This window comes from Periplaneta americana, chromosome 4, assembly GCF_040183065.1.
Source record: "Periplaneta americana isolate PAMFEO1 chromosome 4, P.americana_PAMFEO1_priV1, whole genome shotgun sequence".
Lineage (NCBI taxonomy): Eukaryota > Metazoa > Arthropoda > Insecta > Blattodea > Blattidae > Periplaneta > Periplaneta americana.
The window spans coordinates 179,591,200-179,617,487 of NC_091120.1; the positions used below are offsets into that span (position 1 = coordinate 179,591,200).

General features: G+C 34.8%; 1 protein-coding gene across 1 annotated transcript in view; it reads right to left on the minus strand.

The window, feature by feature from the left end:
- Positions 1-3,044: 3,044 nt before the first annotated feature.
- Positions 3,045-26,288, minus strand: part of ash2 (Set1/Ash2 histone methyltransferase complex subunit ash2) — a 46,670-nt gene continuing 23,426 nt past the window's right edge. Inside the window, exons 6-11 of the mRNA XM_069824449.1 lie at positions 23,710-23,909; positions 21,422-21,599; positions 14,258-14,402; positions 12,498-12,633; positions 9,994-10,245; positions 3,045-3,846 (exon numbers count right to left, since the gene is read on the minus strand). Coding sequence (XP_069680550.1) covers positions 3,742-3,846; positions 9,994-10,245; positions 12,498-12,633; positions 14,258-14,402; positions 21,422-21,599; positions 23,710-23,909 — 1,016 coding nt within the window. The 3' untranslated portion in view covers positions 3,045-3,741. The remainder of the gene's footprint in view (positions 3,847-9,993; positions 10,246-12,497; positions 12,634-14,257; positions 14,403-21,421; positions 21,600-23,709; positions 23,910-26,288) is intronic.

A 26,288-nucleotide genomic window follows, 5' to 3' on the forward strand; every position in this document is an offset into this window, starting at 1 on the left:
AAGCCGTTCTACTGAACTGCAGTAGCGGCTGGTGTTCAAAATAATGAGTGTGCTACAATCTCTATATCGGCCTACTGTAGAGGCCTACACTTATGTATTTATCTTAATTTGGAGTCTCGTCTAGTGATGAAATATGAAGTCCATACGACGTTCTTTCGTACTGCAGAACTTGTCATTTGGTGTTAAACCCCTCCATCTTGGACATCATACACTTTTCTATTGACAGTATTGCAAGAGCAGTGAGACGATCCTGGGACATAGTGTTCCTTAAAAACGTTTTTATGCGCTTCAAGGAAGAAAAACATCTTTCTGGCTCAGCAGTGGTCACTGGTGTTGTAACCAAAATATTTAACAACTTCGATACTTCACAGAATGGATCCTGTAAATTGTTGGATACTATGTATTGTCACAATTGAACAGCCATCTATATTTCGGAAGTCAGGTCTTCCGTATAGAAATCCAACTTGTATCTGGAACACTCTTTTGTTCAGTATAGTATAGCTGTTGACAGCAACTTTAACTGGTAGATGGCAGCAGCAGTCGGACACTTGAATTACCAACTACATTGTACATAGTTCCGAATTCTTCCACAAACAAGCATTCTTTCGTTACGCTTTACTTTTGCAGTCTCCAAGCTGTGTTGTGCTGAAGCTCACTACAGCACTTTCCCGCGTAAAAATAGCCAATCAGAGCAGTGATTTCAGCTTCGCACATGCGCATAACTGTCTACATTTTTCATGTGGAGCTTTGAGTAGCACAACGAACCCCCTGAGGCACCAAAGAAGGCAGGAAGACTAAACACTTTATAACACGTCATGAACATAACCACGAGAAATTGTCAAATGACAGATCAAATACTATGGTGGTATTACAAATACATTATTTGAGCCAAAATTATCATTGTGCTGTAGCACATAAGGACGGGCCGCCCCTGCTGAACTGAAACATCGTACTATCCAACCAAGTGGTTATGTCGCATCTCGCTACAGGGATAGCTCTGTCAGCTAAGGCACTTGCCTGCTGATCCAGAGTTGCACTCGGGCATGGGTTCGATCCCCTGGATAGGTTTTTTTCGAGGTTTTCCCCAACTGTAACGCGAATGTCGGGTAATCTATGACAAATCGGCCTCATATTGCTATCATCAATACCTTCTTCTTCTTCTTCTTCTTCTTCTTCTTCCCTTCAAGTATTAGGCCAAATGGCCTGTTACGATCTCACAGTTGAATTTCAATCCAGCACTTCTTTGGACGACCAAGAGATCTCTTCCCGTTTGGACGATAGTGGTGCATGACTTCTGAGATTCTATCTCTATGCATGCGATGCAGATGATTTATCCAGTTGTTCTGATAATGTTTTACGTGATTAATTACATCGACGCTAAATAATCTTACAGTTTATACAAAACTAGAAAGATATTGACAGTTCAGCAGCTTGAAGCTTTCACCATGGTAACCACTCAAACCAGCCAACAAGAGTCCATGAGGACTATTTTACAGCGAGCACATGGTAGCCAGATGATTTGTTCAGAAGAGTTTGATCTTCATTACTGTGTCATAGAAAGTATTGGTGTTCTGTCGTGGCTACTGTTTTCGTAATTATTCCAGTGGCATGTGTATTTATATTACCGACTACATAAAAAAAAAAAAAAATGCAAATTTCACTACGAGATACAGAATATTCCTCGGCAATCTTTCTTCTCTGCACACTATCATAAAGAATTTAGGTTTTAAATTAGTGCTGTTCGATCAAAATATTTAATCGATTAACTATTTTAATTTAATCGATTAATCCATAGATTAATCGAGTTTTGATAGATTTGAAAAAATGTTTTAATATTGTAATACACAATTATTGTTAAACTTGTGTTCGGTGATTGACATAAGTATTAAATGTTGTATATCTGTATATACTGCATCGTTATATTACAAAACAACTATTTCAATTATTTACTAACATATTTATTATGAGGCTTATAATTTATTGTGTCAATTTCTCCGGGAATTTTTTAGACAAACATAAATAACAAAAAGTATGAAGACTCACCTAGTTAACAGTGCTTCATCCATGATTTTAAACATGTGAGTGCATTCACATGCCCCGAATTAAGTGCCGCTCTATGTTTAGTAACAATATTTCCTGCATTACTAAACACGAAAAAAAACTTTTTTTTTGTCACACACTTCTCCATGATCGTTCAATTTAAATCCAAACATTCCACCGAGTTTACCTCTCAAATTCTCATATGATATAATGGAGTTTACACTTTTCACAGACCACAAAAAACTGATTTTTTTTTTTCTTTATCAAACTAAACACACAATCTTCATATACAAATTCAGTACAGAAACTGCAACTGCAAAAGTCCCTATTGTAATCGAATTACCAGATTTTAGAAAGAGAACAAGATAGTTACGCTCACTTGCACACAGTGTAGACATGGTTATTTTATAAGGGATGAGGGGGACGAATCCCAGAAAATTATGTAATTGATATGCTAGGAAGATGAGCTGACAACAAAGTGGAAGTTTTCTTGGAAAACCATAAAACTTAATAAGGGTTTCGCATGTGTTTTAATTTTCAATAGAGGTAGGCTAGGTCACTGTCCTCATATCTCCATCTCTTTCTGAAGTGTTTGTGCAAAGATTTTCCCTATGCTACCTGCTTTGCAGTTAGAAAATAACATTACTATTGTGCTTTTAAGTAAGCAATTTCCGAGAGAGGAATATTGTTGTAATTTTTAGTATGAGTTTATATTAACAAAATAATAATTAATGTCAACTACAACCTATTAATTTTAATCAACTCAACTGAAAATTCTAGTTTGAGACCGTAACAAGCCACTCGGCCTAATACTTGTTAGGAAGATGATGATGATTTTTGATCGATTAATCTTACAACAGAAACTGATCGATTAATCAACTAAATCCCATAACACTATTTTAAATATAAAAAAAAAAAAAATCAATGGTCGCAAAATGTTAATGCAGAGAACTGACAATATCTTCATCGTTTCTCATCATTCCTCATGGTTCAATAAAACAAACTTATACTTAAGTATACGTCGGAAAGTCAATATATTACCTGCATGAATTTTTAAAATACTGTCCATATTTTAAGTAACGTAACTTCATTTAGAGATATCACTGCGAAGGGATTAATTTATTATCCATCTTGTAGGATTGTCAGAAATAGGATCACTATTATCTTATGCTCTATTAAAGTCTTCAGGATAAAATTAAATAAATCTAACTGATTATGCATCATTATTACTTACTCTAATATTTGAAATGTCTGACTCATATAAACCACTACGTTTGTAATTCAATCCACAATTTCTTTACGAACGCTACTACAATTAAAATTAGCTCAGTAACTCATGATTGTCACAAAATATTCTTCTAAATAAAAACATAACTTTTTCTCTACTGATGAACATTTACATACTGCCAGAAGCTCTATATCCATTTTGCAAGATAAGAAATTTCTTAATACGAAAATTTTTTACTCATGACCAACTACTAGGTATATAAACACATATTTATCCACACCACAACTCCAATTACGCTACAGAGGGAAGGAGAGCACAATACAGCTCTTTACCATTAGGTGAACTGGAGAGAGAAGTTAGTCGGAAGCTGCAAAACCACTACTCCCCATCCACTCTAATTCATCCCATCAGACGCATTATATACATACCACAAGTAGAAAGAGATGGCAACTTAGTAACTTTTAAACCGAGTGCTACATGCAGTACGTATCGAGACGCAGTTTGCCTTCATTTTCTGTCAGGTACAGTAAGTCAGCCATCGTTTGTTCGCAGATTGCTTCCTCAGCCTTCTCATACATCTGAAACAAAATAGAAATATTTCAATATTTAACGTACACAGAACAAGGAACCAGTCTATTCTGCTTGGTGATAACAAGATACAGTAAAACCGCGTTTTAACATTCCTGTTTTTTAAGGAATTACAAATTACCATACAAATAATGTAACAAATTCCCCCCTGCTTTTAAGGAAACCCGGTTGAAGAAAAATCCCGCTTTTAAGGAATAATTTTGAAAATAGGAAGTATCCCAGAGGAATGGAAAGAATCAATTGTTATCCCATTGTTTAAGAAAGGAAATAAAGGAGACTGCAACAACTACAGGGGAATCCGTGCGTTTTTTTTAAAGCGCTTCATGGCTTTGCTGCAGCAAAATGAGGGTCGAAGAAAAACGTAAGTAGGTCAACTGACTGCAAAATGGTGGACAATTAATATTGGCTTCTATTTCTGCAGTAATAAATTTAACCCTAAAAGAACCGAACATGTCAAATAATTTCGACTTCCATGATAATGACATGGAATTATTATTACTAGACGATTTTGACAATAATAAACGTTGCAAAAGACCAAAACACACATTCCGCCATGATGGATCGTGCAGCAAACTCGTAAAGCGGAGTTCTGATTTGCTGCACGCTTGCTACAGCGACGGTGAAGCAAATGTTTTTTTTTTAACAATAATTTATTTATTTATTTATTTATTTATTTCAAATATACAGAATAAAGAAATATAATTACAAAACAAACAAAGAGAAATACAAATAAAATAATACAAGCAATATAAAAAGAAGATACAGTAGTATTAACAAAATTTGAGACCGAATGAGCAGCGCTCGTGCTCGGTCGCAGTTCAGATATAATATTAAAATAAAAATAATAATATAAATAAGTAAGTAAAATAAAATAGGAACTAAAATATAATTACAGCGGCAATGGAATTATATAATATAATATTAACACTATAGAAGAATAATATCGCACGTGAAAAGTAGGACTAATATATATTTCAAAATTATAGAATACAAATATAATATAGGTTGATTAATTCATACACATAGGCTATAAATTTATTTAATCAAATTGAAGATATTAACACGTTTCTAATTTTCTTGTTATATGTTAGTGGGTTACATGTTAGAAGTTCTGGGTGTAATTTAGTTAAAGTATTGTACAACTGAGGGCCAAAATTTATGCTATACTTTAGACCAGCAGATGTGAGACATTTAGGTTCTACTAATGTTGAATTAATATTTCGTCTTGTGTCATAATTGTATGTCTGTAATACAAACTTATTACGATTTTTATGATAAAATTTTAACAGCGTATACTTATAAATTTGTTCAATATTAAATACATTAAATTCAGAATAAATTAATTTAGTTGGATAATCGAAACGTTTCTTCAAACAAATTTTAATTATTCGTTTTTGTAGTAAATTTAACGGACTAAGATTAATTTTTGTAATGTAATAAAAGAACGGTCTTGCTGCAGCGCTTTACGTCTTGCTTTAAAAAAAAACGCAAGGAATCAGTTTGCTGAACTCATGCTACAAGATATATGCAAAAATTTTGAGAAATAGAATTAATAATATAATGGAAACATTTCTCTTGGAACAATAACATGGGTTCAGAAAAGGCAGGTCTTGTTGTGACTGTATTTTTACAATAATGCAACTGCGTGAGAAAAGAAAGCAATATAATTAGCCAATATTTATAGCATTTATACATTATGTTAAAGCCTTGATAAAGTAAAAAGAAATATAATATGGGATATAATGAACCTACGAGGCTTTCCAAGTCACATAATAAGAGCAATTCAAAGCCTGTACGCTGGAACAATGAAAAAATAAAAAATGGAAACAGACAGTCAATTACCAATATAGAGATAAATCAAGGTGTAAGACAAGGATGCCCTTTAGCACCCGCTCTGTTTAACCTTTATATTGACGATGTCATAAGGAAATGGCAATATATTTTATCAGAAAAGTTTAGAGTTGATAACAGAAAACTACATACGCTCCTCTTTGTAGATGATCAGGCAGTGATAGCAACTGACGAGGACAGCTTACAGAGAGCCATTTTTCATTTAGAAAGAGTTGCTGCTGAATATAACCTACAGATATCGCCAAGTAAAACTAAAGTAATGGCGTTCCATGGGAAGAATACAGTAAGAGCCAAAATAGTAGTGAATAATCTTTTAATAGAACAGGTAACTGATTTTAACTATTTTGGGTCTTCCTAGGAAATGATAGGACAAAGGATATTAACAGAAAATTAAACATGTTCCAACATATTCGTGGCACAATTAAGAGAACACTAGGAAGGAAAACCAGAAGAGAAACTCTACTCAAGTTCTATAACGTTTTAGCTTTACCTGTATTGATGTATGGCTCGGAATGCTGGACCCTTAATAAAAGCATGTTAAGAAGAGTGGAAGCAGCAGAAATGAGATTTCTTCGATATGTGGCAGGATATACTCTTTTAGACAAGAACAGGAATGAAGATATCCGCAAAGAACTACAAATAGTCAGCATACTAACAAAAACAGAAGAATATAGAAATAAATGGTTTGAACACGTCAGCAGAATGAATGAAGAAAGGCTGCCCCGTATGATCCTAAATTTAAAGCCTCAAGGTCACAGTAGTCGAGGACAACCAACCAAAAGATGGAGTGATCAACTATACTTTGGAGCTGGAACAGATCAGTAATGATCTAATCCATGAAGGAGATGATGATGATGATTTTGAAGTGAATTTTGTGATAATGAAGACAAAAATATCGATTCGACTTTCAATAATCAATAGGTAGTACTGGCATATTCGATAGTGCGTCTCAATCAATAGCAATACAGCACCAAGTGGCAGCATTATTCTTTATCGTTTTTTATGGTCTTGCCCTGCATTGTTTGTTTTGCACTTGCGAGTTGTGTGGATTCTGTTTCCAAGTTTTTTTTTTTTTTGTTAGTTTATGCTGTTTATGCATCACTATAATGATGACTAAACTGAAGAAATTAACTGTTAGACAGAAAATGAAAATAAGGGACGTTGTGGCTAATTTTCAAATAACACTATCACACACAAAAGGCAGGGTTGCCAACTACCTCATTATGGGGAATAATGAAGGAAAAAGAAGAAATCTTCAGTGTCGAGTTTCATTGTGATTCAGGTTCAACCAAACGGAAAAACATTTGTGCCTGACCATTTGAAAAGTTAGAAAATGTTACAATGAAATTCATTATAAATAATAACTGAAGGGTTCAGAACCATAGTGGGCCAAGCGCCATATATTAAAAATGTAGAAAACAGGGGTTAAAATTAAGTTATTACCATAATTCAATGGAAAAATACAGCAAGTAATATAAAGCATGCACATTAAAACTAAATGATATGTCAATCTTCATTAAAGTATGGCATTCATTTAACTTTAACTCTTGCTTTCTCTGTTTTTAATAAATGGCGCTTGGCCCACTATAGCTCTGAACCCTTCAATTGTAGGCCTAATTAAATGATTATAATGTCTGGTGTGTATATAAAGAAAAATCCCTATTTAAGGAAAAAAAAAAAAAAGTAATGCCTTGGGAATTCGTTAAAAAGAAGTTCTACTGTATAGTCAAATCATACTTTCACAATTTTCAGGGAACCAGAAAAAAATTTGTGTAAATTGAGAAATATAAAAAAATGTTCATTGTTGATTTATTTTAGTGAAAATCTACAACAAAGCATCATCTCTGAGCACCACAAATTCCAATTGCACTTGCTGAAATTTAAACCTGGATTACCAGCAATGAAAGCCAATGCTTTGGCCATTCAGTTAACAGTGCACCCTTGTGTTATGTACTTCTGAATGTATTTTGGGACTCTACAATGTCAGAAGCAGTGAAAAACATAAAAAGGCAGGCCCATTAAGATCTCTACGAAAGCTAAAACAAATAAATAATAAATATTGCATAAATAATTTCAATGCAGGGTCAGATGTATGAAGTGATATGTTCTGTGTGAGAATATTTTGAAAATAAACCGAGAAAACAATTGCCCATTAACACACATTAATAAAGCAGTGGGAAGAAAAACAGATGCTTTTAATATTGGAAGAATCTCAATTACTACTGAAATTAGAAAATAAAGATACTAGAAAGAGGAGGAGGCTGACACAATCAGAGTGGAAGTTCAAGAAAACAGAGAAAAACAGAAAAACCAATAAGGAACCTCAAGATTCAATGCATTTACACATACACGTCACCATACCATTTCAAATTGCAAGTCTATAATAGGAAAGGTAATAGAGAATTGATATTTATGCAACAGCTGCAAGAACATTTCTGTGTTGATTTCCATATTTTACCAAGTCCTGTCTTGCCATAATTCCCTATCATGAATTCTTTCCCAGCTATAACCCTTCTCCTTTAATTTCGTTTTCACCTGGTCCAGCCAACTGGTTCTAGGTTTTCCTAAGGTTTTTGTGCCTTTCACTGTCATTTCCTGTCATTGCTCTTCTGGGCATACTTCCTCCATTTATTCTGTTCAGAGGTCCGAACTATTTTAACCTAATTTTCTCTAGTAATTCCTTTAATTTTTTAACTCCTAACATGTGTTTAAAACTTTGTTTCTGACTTTGTCTCTTTTTTTTTTTCTTTTTTATACTTCTTAAAAACTCTATTTCTCCCACCTGAATTCTACTTATGTCTTTTTTAACCATGATCCAGGTCTCAGCTCCATATGTGACAACAGGTTGTAATAACAATTATAAAACATAATTTTGATTCCCTTTGATACATCCCAATTCCACAAAATATTTTTTACTGTACTGTAAAATTTAGCACCTATTCCAAGACTCTTAAGAGCTCTACACATGCAAAGACTTAACTGAAGGTAAATGTGCAAAACCCTAAATCCACAGGCAAATCTTCTCGTGTATGGGCAAACAGTATTAAGACTTTTGGCCTTGAGATAAGTCTCCAGAATTCTGCAACTGCTTGAAATTTTCCAAATGTAGTGCTCCCCAAATGAAGCAGTAGAAAAACTACACAAAGAATTTTTTTCACGACTACAAGACAGGTTGTCTTGTCCAGAATGTTGAAATATGTACCCCATTATGTACTGACAATATTTGAGTTTAAAATTGTATAAATATTTTTATAATTTCGTTTTAGTTTATATTGAAATATTAATTTCTTTTCAAGAAATTTCATTAAACGACATCTGACAACGAGTTAATTTTACGTAAAAATATCTGTAGATTACAATGTACAAATGTTGGTATCTGTATTGAATTCATAGAACTACGTGTTCATGTATTGTGCTTTATGATTTGGCAATAGTACTTTGAATTGCCAAGTACACAGTAATTTTAATCAAAGCAAAGATACACAACAACTCTCATAACATGAATTTTACAAAAACTCGAACCTCCACCTATGACAACACAGAATACATTCATTCATTCATAGTTCTCTGTCCAAGGGCAGGTCTTTCACTGCACACCCAGCATCCTCCAATCTTTCCTATTTTCTGCCTTCCTCTTAGTCTCCACATATGATTCATGTATCTTAATGTCATCTATCAACTGATATCTTCTTCTGCCCCAAACTTTTCCCCCCTTCACCAATCCTTCCAGTGCATCTTTCAGTAGGCAGTTTCTTCTCAGCCAGTGACCCAACCAATTCCTTTTTCTCTTCCTGATCAGCTTCAGCATCATTCTTTCTTCATCTACTCTTTCCAATACAGCTAATTTCTTATTCTGTCTGTCCATTTCACACGCTCCATTCTTCTCCACACCCACATTTCAAATGCTCCTAGTCGCTTTTCTTCACTTCGTCGTAATGACTATGTTTCTGCTCCATACAATGCCATACTCCACACAAAGCATTTCACTAGTCTCTTCCTTACTTCCAGAGTCCATAGAAGATACTCCTTTTTCTGTTAAAAGCTTCCTTTGCCTTTGCTATCCTCCTTTTGACTTCTTGGCAGCAGCTCATGTTACTGCTTATAGTATACCCCAAGTATTTGAAGCTGTCCACTTGCTCTACTGCCTCATTTAGAATTCACAGAATACAGTGACAAGATAAAAACATCCAGGTAAGAGATAACCATAGTCTCCAATATCAAAGCTACACACTAAGCATTGTGTACTAGTATATCAACAAAGTTTAAGTAATAGAATTCTTTCTTACCCCTCTGAATGTTCTGTCGGTTGGTGAAAACTTGAAGTTAGGACCAAAATTAACAGACACTGTGGCACTTTTGTGCAACGAAAGGGTAGGATAGTAATGTCCACCATACACGTCATTGAAAGCAACGCCTTGGTACACTCCATTCTTGTAGAAAATCAACTGGCTGCCTGGTAGAATTTTCAGGGCCTTCAGACTTTCTGAAACTCGATCCTTCTCTTCGTAGTAGAGATGACTTTTGAATTTCACCAGAGGCTGTGGAAAATAACTAATATCAGTTTCATAGCTATTACAGATAAACATTCACAATGTTATTTTTAAATCAAGAGAGATATTCCCAAACAAGACAGCTGTCCACTCTAGAGTAGGGGAGACTGTTGTACGTTTAGCATAGTGTACCTTTCAACATTTTTTTGTTTTTTAATTTTTGCTGCTACCTAGAGGACTCAAAATGAAGTAGACTGTAGAGAAAGCCGCTAAGTAGCTCTGGTCGTAGTTTCAGTTTGAGTTACTGCAAAGTGTGAGTTTCGTGAACAAAAGAAATTTTTTTTAGTATCAAAAATAAACATTTCGTTCATTAATATACGTTTCCTAACACAAAACCAGATTGTATTTGTTAATAGCTTTCAAGTATGGTAAGTAATAACATTTTAATTTCCATGATTTATTCGAATCTCTAGCTTTGGGAGCCATATTTGTTTAAACGTACACCCTCTTGTACCTTTGAACACAAAACATCTTGTACCATGAAATATGTTCCAAAGTACACAATACTATTGGTTTTTGTTTTTCTTTTATTTTAAGGTCATGTCACGAAGTAAGTCTGGAGTTAAGAGGCCCCCAATTGATCCAGATGTCTTGAAGAAAGCTTTTGAAGCAGTTATTGCTTCTCTAGGAAATAAAATCTCAATCGCAGAAGCCTGCTCTCGTTTATGATGGCAAATACATTTTAAATATGACTGTCGTTCTTACAGCTATATTCCCACCTATATTCGATATGTTCCAACTTACAAGAGGGTATGTTCCAAGGTACATGATCCTGTTGTACCTCAGAACACATTATATATCCCTTCGTTTTATTTTTTCCATCCTTAATAGATCTGTATTTTTTTTTTATTTTAGTAGGTTATTTTACGACGCTTTATCAACATCTAAGGTTATTTAGCGTCTGAATGAGATGAAGGTGATAATGCCGGTGAAATGAGTCCGGGGTCCAACACCAAAAATTACCCAGCATTTGCTCATATTGGGTTGAGGGAAAACCTCGGAAAAAACCTCAACCAGTAACTTGCCCCGACCGGGAATCGAACCCGGGCCACCTGGTTTCGCAGCCAGACGTGCTGACCGTTACTCCACAGGTGTGGACAATAGATCTGTAAAACAGGAAAATACATACAGAAAGTTGTAAACGAATCTTCAATAACTATTTCAAGCATTTTTTAATTTAAAAAATTTCATTTTCCAAAATTAGAAAAAATAAAATGTTGTTGTTGTTGTTTTCTAATGCCAGGCGTTTGACAATAAAGTCATTTGACCTCTTGCACTCCAATATTTTTCAAAGATATTATCATGACCAGCCACTGAAGCACAGATTTTGAGGTGTTCCGAATCCATTTCTTGGTTTGAGTTGCACAATGGACAGTTAGGGGACATATATTCCAATTCTATGCAGGTGTTTGGCCAATGTGAAAAGTGTTTAAAGGTACAACGGTCTGCCCTACCTGAAAGATCCAGCCTACTTCTAAATCAAAAGGACTATCTAACAATCAACAGGTTAAAAAATATTTCTTTGATGGAAATATAAACCAACACACACATGGGGAATTTGCTGGACAGCACAGTAATGGAGTTCCTGTATGATTTGTTACTGAACAAACGGATAAGAATTTGGTTTCAATGAGATGGGGTCACGGCACATTATGCTCTAACAGTCTGACAGAAACTAAATGAGATGTTCAGTGTGCACTGGGTTGGACGAGGTAGACCTCAGTTATGGCCTTCACGGTCACCAGACTTCACACTCCTTGATTTCCTTCTATGGGGATTTGTGAAACAGCACGTTTTGAGACAGAGCCTACATCTATAGACGACTTGAAACAAAGGATCACCCATCCCACTTGCAACACTTTTAAGTGTGACAGAAGAATGTCAGGATCAAGTGAGGCACTGTCTTCAAGTAAATGGAGCACATTTTGAACATTTGTGGTAATGAACATACTGTATACAATTGTATTTCCAATTTTATTAGAGTAATGATTCCCATTAAGTCAACTGACTTCTGTGTAACACAGTATTAACAAAATACTACTGGGATGTTAGTACAAGAAAGGAATAAATCCAACTTGCTTGAGAATAGTCAACAACAACAACAACAGCAATAACAATCATCTCACTATAAGCAACCCCGCTACACAATGTTCGTCTGTCACACTATCCGTCTTATGAGTGCTCCCTCAGAAATGGAATTCAAGACTTTTGTGGTACAATTTATAAAACTCGCATCTTACCCTGTCTTTGTACGTGTGAGGTATGTAATTTATATCAGTTGACTCTGGAAGAACAATAAGAAAGCCCAATGTGTCCCCTTCACCATAGCCAGAACTGTAATGCTTCCCTCTACACTCATGGAATCGAGTACCTTTCCTGAAAAAATAAAATACAAATTATTGTTATAACATATTCATTTCAAACATTTCATTATATTCATATAGTGATATGAATGTGTTGTTAGGTCATGGCCAGAAAATATTTGGTATTCTTTTATTAAATCCAATATCTTCATCTGAGTCACTAGGCTGCTAAATAACATTACAATTAAATTGCTTTAGCTAAACTCTTTAATGGTGTCCAGTTACTTAGGAAATAAATTTAATAAAAATGTATTTATTTCCCTTGTATCTAATTTGTTACACTTTTTAACCTTGAATTGTAGAAAATGTGCTAGCTTTACAAGTAAAATTTACGCATAATTGTAAAACAAAATAGAGTACTTGTAAAGCATGAAAAATTTCATTTGTGAAGAATGACTTTCTTTGTAAAGTTCAAGTTTAGATATTGTGAAACAATTTATAATTTACAAACAAAATTTGAAATCTACAAGAAATGAATCGGTTTTTTGAAAAACCCTATAGTCAAATTTTAACAAGATTGAGTTTATTGCCAATTCCTGTTTCATATGGATAGATATACTATTTTGTAGAAAAATACAAGTCAAACGGTATTTTTGTTGTAACATGTGAGCTTGAAAATTAGGTTTTGTGCAGAAGGCCCAAAAGCCAGTGAAAAGGCTCACAAAGAATGAACAAAATTATAGTCTAAGCTGTTGTGTTTGGTAAGTTAATTATTTTGTGTCTGAATTTTGGATTTGTTTGAATAATATTGTTCTCTCTTGTGTAACGTATTACGATATTAGATTATTTCACGCAGAACTTTATTATTAATGTCCTTAGTGACATTTCATACAGATTAGAGTGAAATTTGTTCACATGAAGCAAAAATTATGAAGTCAGCTTCTAAATACTGGTTTCGAGAATCAATTTCGTTTATTTTTTAAACAAATTTTCAATTAGTTCATGAAATAAAGAGATGGTTTTATTAAATTTTTACCAAATTTTGAGAAACTCCATAAGTCAAACATTTTCAAACATGAACACTGAGTCATATTCTATTCAAAAAGTATTCTTTTGCATACAGAGATATTTGTTATGTTTTACCAACATTTCCCATTTCAAATAATCCAATTATTAACTCAAGCACTTCTTTTAAACAGTTTGTTTCCCCAAAACTTTATATTTCGTGACTTAAGGGGTTTCTCAAAAAACAGTTTCAAATATAATTATAATAATAATAATAATAATAATAATAATAATAATAATAATAATAAATCACAAAAGTAAATATTCTTCAGATAGTTCAAGTGTTCAAGAGTAAATGAATTACTGACAGTGATATCATGTGTCATTTCATTGAGTAAGAATATATTTACAACTTTCCTTTTTTTTCTCAAAACTAGGGAAATATGGCTTGGCAGTTGGCACCCTATCTAAACCACTCAATTAAAGAGTACACATTGAGTTGGAAATACACCTCTAGTATTTGTGTGAATGGGGAGGGAGACATAAGAGTGGGCACGTTAAGTTTAGGTGAGCAATAGCCTTCTGAAGTCCCTCTGCTGGTGCCACCTTGTCAAGAAATCTTATTTAAATTACTATTAATACACAGACAAGTGTTTTCACACATTATAATGTAGTAACTGCAGATAACTGACCTTGATCTCCAGGAATAGCCAAACTTATCATACCCAAGAGGGGCTTGCAAGTTAGCATACTCCTGTGCCCAACCGAGACGGGTAGCAGAGCCCTCAGGCATTTCTTCTATAGTAGCCTCCCAATACCAACAACCACGGCTAACGGCTGGAAGGTTGAAGAGGAATTTCTTTAAGACAAGAGCAATAAACTGAAAGTATCAATTTCTACACCTAAAACTTAGCAGATACAGTAATTAGAACCAAAGCAAAAGAATATATGAAAATAGTTTAACATGGCAAGTACAAGTAAGAGACTCTTGCCAGTGAATCTGAGGTATGTGGGTTCAGACCCAGTGGGGATGATGGATTTTTAAGGCAATAAAATATATAGCATGACTTCTTCATAAGAGAAGTAAAGCCAAAGGTCCCTCTCATCGATTTACAACATGTAAAGTTCTGTCTCTTTTATTTCCTTCCACCTTCTACATGCTTTATCATGTTATCAGCTACTGACTTCTGAATTGTGCTGCAGCTATTGTGCAATTTTTGTGCTTATTTGCTGTATTTTCAGCTATTTCAATGTTAAACTATGGTAGATAAGTAGAGTGATCACTCTTTCTACTTGTATGGTAGAATTAAAACAGAAAATCAATATCCCGAATTTAAAAGAAAACTTACAAATTAAACCAAACCCTGTAACTCTATTAAATATAGAATATAATCTAAATTTAACAGAAGAAATACTGAAATCAGAAGTAAGCACTGAAATGCTGAAACAATTGTCTTTAGAGACAATTAATATTAGGTACCCTCCACAAAATTGGCTTCATTTATACACTGACGGATCCTTGATCTCCAGAGAACAAGGTGCCGGTGCAGGTGTTACGTGCTGTCTCTTCTCACTTTATAGATCTCTTGGGTATGGAACAACAAGTTTTGATGGAGAAATCATTGCAATAAGTGAAAGTCTCAGGAATCTTCTATGCCACATCAATAAATTTAAGAATGCAGTTATATTGTCAGACTCCAAAGCAGCTATTCTATCAATAGTCTCTAAACACACACCTTCATCTCAAACAGCAGAAGTAACTAAAATGCTCTCTCAATTATTATCACTCAATAAAAGAATCGTATTCCAATGGATACCATCTCATTGTGGAATCCTGGGAAATGAGAATGAGGATGCTTTAACAAAGAAGGGCAGCACTGCTACTTACAGACCTGTTACTAAATCTACATATTACTCTGTGAAGAGATTTATTAAATCTACATACTTAGACTTCAACAAACAAAATTTGATAACTCAATCCCAAGGGAAAAAAATGGAACTCTCTGCATCAAAATCCACAGTTAATTCCCGATTTACCACGAAAATCGTCTGTAGCTGCATTTAGATTGGCAACAGGCCATGATTGTTTGGCCAAACACCTGCATAGAATTGGAATATATCAGTCCCCTAACTGCCCATTGTGCAACTCAAACCAAGAAATGGATTCGGAACACCTCAAAATCTGTGCTTCAGTGGCTAGTCATGATAATATCTTTGAAAAATATTGGAGTGCAAGAGGTCAAATGACTTTATTGTCAAATGCCTGGCATTAGAAAACAACAACAACTTGTATGGTATGAATGGCAGTGCAAGATGGAACAAGCCCATACACATTTATGCCAATGTTGTAAGTAGGATATGGATGTTGATGAAAATTAATCTTATTTTTCACATTAGGATGATGCCTATTAATATATAAATCTTTTCTATGTTAATATCAACGTAAAAAATTAATTTCTTATGTTACGTTTTTTGACGTTTTTTAACTAATAGGTCAATTTTATATTTTTTCGCCATTTTTTGGTCATTTATAATATTTGAAGAACTTTCAGATCATATGGCATGCATTTTACTTTCTTCTTTACAGACAGGTCTGTTAAATCTTTTTCTAAACAAATATATCAATAGTAATTATCTACTGAATAAGGGAATAACAGTGAAGTTTGAGTTTTATAGTTTGGAACAGACTCTGAAGTCCATTCCGCATTCCACTGAAGGCTTCACTTCTCACAACAGAAGTAATATAAAATGCTTGTTAACAGATTAGTTTAAGTGGAGCTTTGACCACTATTAATTATTTATGTTTGGAAGAGAAAAATTTTCACCGTTTTCTGGACAATAGGACGTTGTTTCTCCAATGTTTCGGGAGGGATGTAATGTAGTAGACAGTTATTTTTAACTTACCTAAAGAATGCAAGAATGCACACTGCGCCCACAATTTGTTTTGTCATTCACACTCCCTCTTTTGGAAGATCTGGTAACAAAAGTGAAGAGTGGAAGGAGGAGGAGACAGAGAATGAAGGCAATGACATGGACCACACAATTAAAATACATTGTAAACCCTCATTCAAATCTATAGTTTTCCCTTAAAACCTTCATTTTGTTGCATGCCCTTTTACTTTATCTTAGTCAAATTCCAGGAAGTTGCCTCCTCTCTCCAGTCATTGAAACAAGGTGACTAATTTTTAAGAAGTTGTGGTGCGAGTACTTCGAATAATATTTAAATGCCATTTCCTTTTAATTTTATGTTATTTTTCCATTACTTTAAGGGCATTTTATTGATCATTTTAAGAAGATTTTTAGGTCATCAACATCAGCCCCCTATTTATGAGCATCTATGTCAGTGATGTCAAAGAAAGAGCGCATAACGGACGTTCGATTCCTTCCCGTGCTTAAGTGCTGGAGTGGGATGGCGTAAACACAGATAAGAGCAAGACCCAGGGGCGGACAAAGTGAATTATTTTCACATGCCTAGACTTGAACGGAGCAGTATATACCGCACACACTGGAGATAAGCGAGCGTTGGGCGTCACTTTACTCCTGTGTTTATGAAAACTTGTGATAAAGCTAGCCCAGCTATGCGCTATTAGACGAAACATCACGTGTTTTGTCTCCTGGCCTTGCTTGTGTCTGCTAGGTCCCGTCTCACAGTCAGCTGGTTAGTTCACGCGCGTACTATTTATTTTCTTTATTTGATATTTTCAATACTTTCTTTTCAACGGTGCACCAGTAAAAAATATGTTAATTTGTACTTTCAATGCGGAATCTAACCATATAATTTAAAAATACTTTTTCATGGGCAAAGGCGTCTTAATGAAGAAAAATCTAAATTTCTCCATTTCCATATAAAGTAAGAAAAACTGTTTACATGTCAATATAAACTTTAATTTCTCAGCATCAAAATAAACCATGATTTTGATCATTGGGTGAAAGGGTTTCGGAGCCACAACAGTTTGAAGTTGCTAATTTTGTGAAAATACGATAAATTAAAATATTTTTAATTTAAACATTATTAAGTTCTGATGCCTCAAACTTTGCACAAAGCATTGTATCACAGTTGTCAACGGACAGAAAAAGTTTCATTGTATTTAAAAAATGCAAGGTCAATTTTCTCTATATTTCGGTCGATTTGAGATGGAATAGCCCATACATTAAATTTGAACACTATTTATTTAGGCCTACAGGACTGTCTTCAATTGAATACCTCTTTAATAACTGTACTTTATTTTTTTGTTATGTAGCCCTATACATCTGTCAATTCAGTTTACGTATTTGGAAATTAGAAGTTTATCACATTAGTATATACACTGAACTTTTGTAAACTTTGTGTTTACAGCACATGTTTATGAATCATTTGTTTTTAATTTGTTGTTTGTATTTCTTTATGTTGGTGTGCTTGTAATTGGGGATAACTCCCTGTAAGGACCCTCAATAAAGAAATAATAAATTAATTGATACATAGTAAATAATCTAGATATTTGCACTTACGGTAGTCTGTAATGTATGTAATAATTTTAATCGTTCTTCCCCCTCGATATCTCTGTATGTTTGTTCATGCTATGTTGAATAATGTCGCTGTATGCTGCTTTTCTTACTAATCGTATGTTGTCCACATATTAAGCACTGTATTATCTCCTTCCTGTTCCTTGCATAGGAACTGCAGTGCCCATTCGAACTGGAACTTGTTATACGATCTCTTCGCTGGGTGCATGATTAATGCCAACTGTACACTGTACAACCCTCACTGAAGCTCGTATTCGTAGCTGACGCGCTCTGCGTGCTCCACTAGCACAAGCGTTCTCGTAGCGCATATACGCTCTGATTGACATCACTGATCTATGTGATACCTACAAATTTTGACGCAAATTTTACCTGCAGCAATCTAACAGGAACAGGTTTCCATTACGTGTTGTAAATCAAAGATAGGGATCCTTGGCTTCACTTTTCTTCTGAAGGAGACCATGCTATGTACTTTATTCTTAAAAATCTATCATCCTCAGCTAGGTCTGAACTTGCACTTATTCCTTACACTAAACTTACATTAACTCATACGCTCATCTTAGCACATGACAACTCTTGACAGATACACATACATCATGAACAGCGTGGCTCATCAAAGCGGTGTACAATTTGCAATTTGATAATGAGTCACAGTTCTGCCATCTATCCGCAATATGTAGAACCCGAATCACGAAAAGTGAAAGTAGGTAGGCATTGCATACATACATATTTACTTTTCAAAAGTAACAAATAATTGCAATTAAAATTGAATGAAGGGACTTGACAAGCTCAGACACGTCATACCTTGTATTATTTTTTCTTTTACTTGTTCTTTTCCGACGATTTTTCGACCACTATGCTTATATAGTGTCTGAGTGAGATGAAGGTGATAATGCCAGCAAAATGGGTCCAGAGTTCAACACCGAAAGTTACCCAGCATTTGCTTTCAGTGGGTTGAGGGAAAACCCTAGAAAAAACCTCAACCAGGTAACTTGTCCCAACCAGGATTCGAACCTGGGCCCCCTTGTTTCATGGGCAGGCACTCTAACCATTATTCCACAGTGGTGAACACCTTGTATTATTACAAATTAAATATTTTTTTTACTATTGTACTACCTATGAGAAAACGTGGTTTACAACTTTTTTTACCACACTTTCTCAACTGTAATGTACACCACACCTATCCAAATATGTAAGTATTCAATGCCTACCCACTTGTGTGATTCGAGTTCCACGTACTGCGAATAGATGGCAGGACTGTGACCCATTTTCAAGTTGCACACCACTTCGGCGGGTCACGCTGTGCATGTTGTATGTGTATCTGTGAAGAGTTATGTTGTGTACTAAGGTGAGTGTATATGTAAGAGTTCGTGTAAGCATAGGGAATGAGTGATGATGAAGATGAGGAAGGGATAAGGGGAAACCCAGTGCCAGTATGTAGCCTACTCCTGTCGAATAGCACCAAGGGGGCCACCAGGCTTAATATCCCCATCCGATGGACGAATCACTATCAACAGTGACATATGCCTTCTCTTCATATGCACTGCGGAGAGATTTGGGATTTAACCCAGGCATATCGGTGCACAATCTAGTTATTAGAAGTTGTATACCACCACCTCTCCTAGTCCCAAGGTAGAAATTTTACACGAAAATCTGACCCTGCTGGGAATCGAACCCAGGCTGGCTAGTCTGGAGGCAAACACACTAGCACAGAGCTAACTCGGTGAACCCTACCCAAATACAGCTGATTTCATTTTTAGTGTACAGAGCATATAAATCCAGGCCCTAGTTATAACATCAATACAACATTTTTATTCTGTTACTCTACATAAGAATGCTTTCATGTCAAAAAGTTGTTGTTGTTTTCTAATGCCAGGCATTTGACAATAAAGTCATTTGACCTCTTGCACTCCAATATTTTTCAAAGATATTATCATGGTCAGCCAATGAAGCACAGATTTTGAGGTGTTCCGAATCCATTTCTTGGCTTGAGTTGCACAATGGACAGTTAGGGGACTGATATATTCCAATTCTATGCAGGTGTTTGGCCAAACAATCATGGCCTGTTGCCAATCTAAATGCTGCTACAGACGATTTTCGTGGTAAATCGGGAATTAACTGTGGATTATGATGCAGAGAGTTCCATTTTTTCCCTTGGGATTGTGTTATCAAATTTTGTTTGTCGAAGTCTAAGTATGTAGATTTAATAAATCTTTTCACAGAGTAATACGTAGATTTAGTAACAGGTCTGTAAGTAGCAGTGCTGCCCTTCTTTGTTAAAGCATCCGCATTCTCGTTTCCCAGGATTCCACAATGGGATGATATCCATTGGAATACAATTCTTTTATTGAGTGATATTAATTGAGAGAGCATTTTAGTTATTTCTGCTGTTTGAGATGAAGGTATGTGTTTAGAGACGATTGATAGAATAGCTGCTTTGGAGTCTGACAATATAACTACGTTCTTAAATTTATTGATGTGGCATAGAAGATTCCTGAGACTTTCACTTATTGCAACGATTTCTCCATCAAAACTTGTTGTTCCATATCCAAGAGATCTATAAAGTGAGAAGAGACAGCACGTAACACCTGCACGGCACCTTGTTCTCTGGAGATCAAGGATCCATCGGTGTATAAATGAAGCCAGTTTTGTGGAGAGTACCTAATATTAATTGTCTCTAAAGACAATTGTTTCAGCATTTCAGTGTTTACTTCTGATTTCAATATTTCTTCTGTTAAATTTAGATTATATTCTATATTAAATAGAGTTAAAGGGTTTGGTTTAATTTGTACGTTTTCTTTTTAAATTCAGGATAATGATTTTCTGTTTTAATTCTTGAACCATGGATATGAAACTTTTTTGAGTTTTCAATCTACAAAGAGGACTGTATGAATGCCAATTGTTTCCTGGTAATCTGATAAGTTTTTCATATTGAATCAGTGCTTTTTCTTCTATTGTCATTTTGATGCTGTTAATATTAGTGAGGAATCTCATAGAATCTATTGGAGTTGTTTTGATTCCACCAGTAATGAGCCTGAGAGCTTGGTTTTGAACATATTCTATTTTGTTTATGGAAGATGAAGTAATTAAAATTTCTCCGCAGTATGTCAGCACTGGCTGTGAAAAAGTACCAATCAGTATTTTCCCATAAATTCTAAATAAGTCAAACGTAAACAGAATTACTTGGTAGAACAAACATGTGGCATATTTGAAATAAATTATTCAATTAAAATTCAGTTCTGAAACAAATTTTGCATTCCACACGATTTTTCTTTTTATTTTCTGTAAAATTACGACATTTGGCAATTGTTTGCAAAACAAACTTCTAAATTCTGCTTGATACAATGGAGACTCACCATGCGTTGCTCTGACCATGCAGTAGCCCTTCTCGCCAGTTACAGCCAGGCGATCCTCTGAGATGCGGAGCTGAGGTGCTCTGTCATGCAGTGCAAGGAGCACAGAGCTGGGACTGAGAGTACGGTACAGCCAGCCCGGTATTGGCTTCCCTGCCCAGTCACTGCTTTCGTCAAATTCCTATTACAAACAAAGACATTCATTGTTGATCAGCTCTTCTGTGTCCCTTTTTGCCTCCTTTATCAGATAAAGATGCAAGATAGCTGTCCAACTACAAACATATTTTTAAGCACTGTTGCTGCTATTCACTGGATCTCCTGACATTAACTCCCTGCTATTCACTGGATCTTACATTTATCCAAATCAAGTTTTGCATATTTAAAGGACAAACTTAATATCCTTTCAATCATTTTTTATCATAATAGATTGCTCTCTTAAATTAACTGAATGAATTGTACAGACCTCAACCACAAACATACAAAATCCTTAAGAATTTAAACAACGGAGTGATAGAAAATGTTAAGGTAAATGTTTTTCAGTTAGAAAATTGGTTACAATATTTTCAGAAATTATGGTCCCAAGCTGTCGAACCTCTTGAATTACCAGTTTCTGCTAATACTGAAATTGAACCCATCTCCAAATTTGAACTAGTTCAAGTTTTAAAGAAAATGAAGAACAATAAAGCCCCAGGAGAGGATTTACTGAATACTGAATTGTTTAAATATGCAAGCCAGACATTTATAGATAGACTCCTTCACTCTCTAAATAAGATATGAACAGGAGATGATATACCAGCAAGTTGGACAAAATCAATCGTAGTTCCTATATTCAAAATAGGAGACATAAAATCGTATGACAACTACAGAGGGATCAGTCTATTAAATACAGGATATAAAATCTTTACCAGCATAAACAAGAACAAATTGTACACACATTATGAAACACTTTTCGGAGAAGAACAAAATGGCTTCTGAAAGGCAACATCATGTTGCGATGGATATTTTACATTAAAATTATTGATGGAAAAACACTGGGAATTCAACTTAGAAACACATATTGCTTTCATTGATTTGGAAAAAGCATTTGATAGGGTGAACAGAAATAAATTATTAAATGTATTAGCCACAGACCACAACAACTTATAGCAAACATATACAATATCTATAAAACAAATCTAATTGCAGTAAGGTGTGACAATAAATTATCGCATTGGACAGAAATTCATACAGGAGTAAGACAAGGCTGCGGCCTTTCACCATTGCTATTTATTATAATTATATATGAATCAAATAATTAGAGAATGGAAACAATTGCCTCATGGATATATACAACTCAATAGACATTTACAACTAGATTCATTACTTTTTGCAGACGATTTAGCTCTGGTGGCATCCTCAGAAGATGAATTACAACGTTCAATTTTTAATTTTAACAAAATTGGAATTAAATATGATATGAAAATCAATAAAGAAAAAACTAAAATTATGGCCTTCTGCGGAAAATACCCTGTGCCCAGCAAAATATGTTTAGATTCAAAAATATTAGAAAGGATAAATTATTTTACATATCTCGGATACACATTATCTTTTTTCGATGAAGTAGATATTTCAGAGAAAATTTCTAAATGCACCAAAACAATGGGAATAATTAACATCATTATGAAATATTCCCTAGTACAAGGCATACTCGAATTCGCCTTTACAAGACCTTGGCGAGACCTGTACTTTGTTACAGCAGTGAGGCATGGACATTGAGGAAAAAAGACGAAAGCAGAATAACGGCCAATGAAATGAAATTTATGAGATATACAGCGGGATATACGAAATGGGATCACAAACACAATGAAGATGTAATGGAAGAATTACAACTAGAACCTGTAATTAATCACGTAAAACATTATCAGAACAACTGGATAAATCATCTGCATCGCATGCATAGAGACAGAATCCCAAAAGTCATGCTCCACTATAGTCCAAACGGGAAGAGATCTCTCGGTCGTCCAAAGAAGTGCTGGATTGAAAATTCAACTGGGAGATCGTAATAGGCCATTTGGCCTAATACTTGAAGAGAAGAAGAAGAAGAAGAAGAAGAAGAAATTAAGTGAGCATATTGGGAATTAAATCAATGGTTTTTCCAAAACATGCTATGAAATGTTTCATACAAAACAATTTTTATGTCGGAAAGGAAGCAAAAACGAGCAAAATTGTATTAAACATTTTTGTTTGAAATATCTCAAGGAATAACCCCCTGAAATTAATGACATTACTTACGGTTCAACGTGTGTACTCACTTGTCGAAATGGTGCATGGGGATCTGGCTCTGCAAGAATATAGCGATATCCATCCTTGTTGTAAGGATGTTCCAGTGGATATCCATGTGCAGGAAGTTTGGGTGCCGTCACTTCGCCACCACCTCTGCCTTTCTTGCCTGCCCCTGGGCCTTGGTCTCCACCTGGTAGCTTTCTTTTCGTACTACGACCCTTTACACCACCTGATCAAGACAAATCAATCAAAAACATGAGTTTTTAGAGCCATCTTATTCATCAGACGCAATTTTTGTTTTAATCCTTTTAAATGTTTGCTGAAATAAACAAAAAAATAAATAAATGTCTTGTCCACCATTTCCAAAAGGAGACACTACACTTTTATAATAAATGATTTTTATGATACCTACAACTGCCTCGAAAATATGAAAAAAAGAAGAAAGGAAGAAGATGAAGTATAATGCATACAAGTTAGCCTTACTGGAGTCTATTGTCAATTCTTTTAAAAGTCAAGGACACGTGAAGCTAAATGTTTGGGCCTTTTAAGGAGCAGGACAATATTCAGGCCTACAGAAAGAGAAAAGTTATTATTTTTCTTTAATCAGAAGCCATACTGACTATGACTGTCTGTCTATTAGCATAGTTAGCCTATAAAAAAGTGACAGAAAACTTTCTGGGCAACAATAAATCTGAGAACTACAAGAAAATTGTGGAAGAAATGTTACAAAACTTTAAAAACTTAGAGTGCAGAATGAGTGTTAAAGTGCATTTTCTCAACAGCCATATTGATTACTTCTCTGCAAATCTTGGTGCAGTGAGTGAAGAACAAGGTGAGCGATTTCATAAAGACATTAAAACAATGGAAACCTGCTATCAAGGCCATTGGGATGTGTCAATGATGACCGATTATTGTTGGGGTTTGAAAAGAGATACTAGTGATGAACATATCAGGGCTTCGAAAAAAAATTAAGTTTTCTTCTCAGTAAGTGTGAACGAAGTTTTGAAATTCACAATTATTGAAATACAGTTCCCATATTTTATCTTTAATAGTCTTATTTCATTAAAATATTAAGTACCGATACGTTGCTACCTACATTTGTTTTGATATTGTTCAAAATCCTAGTCTGATAGAGTAAAACTGAGACCAGAGTAACAATAACAATAATAATAATAATAATAATAATAATAATAATAATAATAATAATAATAATAATAATAATAATAATAATACTTACTTACTGGCTTTTAAGGAACCCGGAGGTTCATTGCCACCCTCACATAAGCCCGTTATTGGTCCCTATCCTCAGCAAGATTAATCCAGTCTCTATCATCATATCCCACCTCCCTCAAATCCATTTTAATATTATTCTCCCATCTACGTCTCTGCCTCCCCAAAGGTCTTTTTCCCTCCGCCCTCCCAACTAACACTCTATATGCATTTCTGGATTCGCCCATACGTGCTACATGCCCTGCCTATCTCAAACACCTGGATTTAATGTTCCTAATTATGTCAGGTGAAGAATAAAATGCGTGCAGTTCTGTATTGTGTGACTTTCTCCATTCTCCTGTAACTTCATCCCTCTTAGCCCCAAATATTTTCCTAAGCATCTTAATCTCAAACACCCTTAACCTATGTTCCTCTCTCAAAGTGAGAGTCCAAGTTTCACAACCATACAGAACAACCGGTAATATAACTGTTTTATAAATTGTAACTTTCAGATTTTTTGACAACAGACTAGATGATAAAAGCTTCTCAACCGAATAATAACAGGCATTTCCCATATTTATTCTTTGTTTAATTTCCTCCAGAGTATCATTTATATTTGTTACTGTTGCTCCCAAGTATTTGAATTTTTCCACATCTTCAAAGGATAAATTTCCAATTTTTATACTTTCATTTCGTACAATATTCTCGTCACGAGACATATACTTTGTCTTTTCGGGATTTACTTCCAATCTTTACTTGCTTTAAGTAAAATTCTCGTGTTTTCCCTAATCGTTTGTGGATTTTCTCCTAACATATTCACGTCATCTGCATAGACAAGCAGCTGATGTAACCCGTTCAATTCCAAACCCTCTCTGTTATCCTGGACTTTCCTAATGGCATACTCTAGAGCAAAGTTAAAAAGTAAAGGTGATAGTGCATATCCTTGCTTTAGCCCACAGTGAATTGGAAACACATCTGACAGAAACTGACCTATACGGACTCTGCTGTATGTTTGACTGAGACACATCTTAATTAATCGATCGAACTAGTTTCTTGAGAATACCAAATTCAATAAAATAATAATAATAATAATAATAATAATACAGGATGTAAATGGATACATTTTACAAACTTTCATGGGTTATAGAGGAACCAAATATAAACAACTTTTAGTAACAAACATAGTTGCAAATATCTCGAATTTGTGTTATGTATGGTATGGATAGACCGGTTCTGCACGGAGTTCTTGCCAAACACTCACGTGACTTACACTTTACACCCATCTGATGTGCGAGTTGCCTGGTGCTGACTGAAGAAGCCTTGTTTAACAAGAATTAGCACCTCCACCACAAAGTCAGCTTCCTTCGAGTTCTTTGTGTGTCTGTTGACGGCCAAAGTA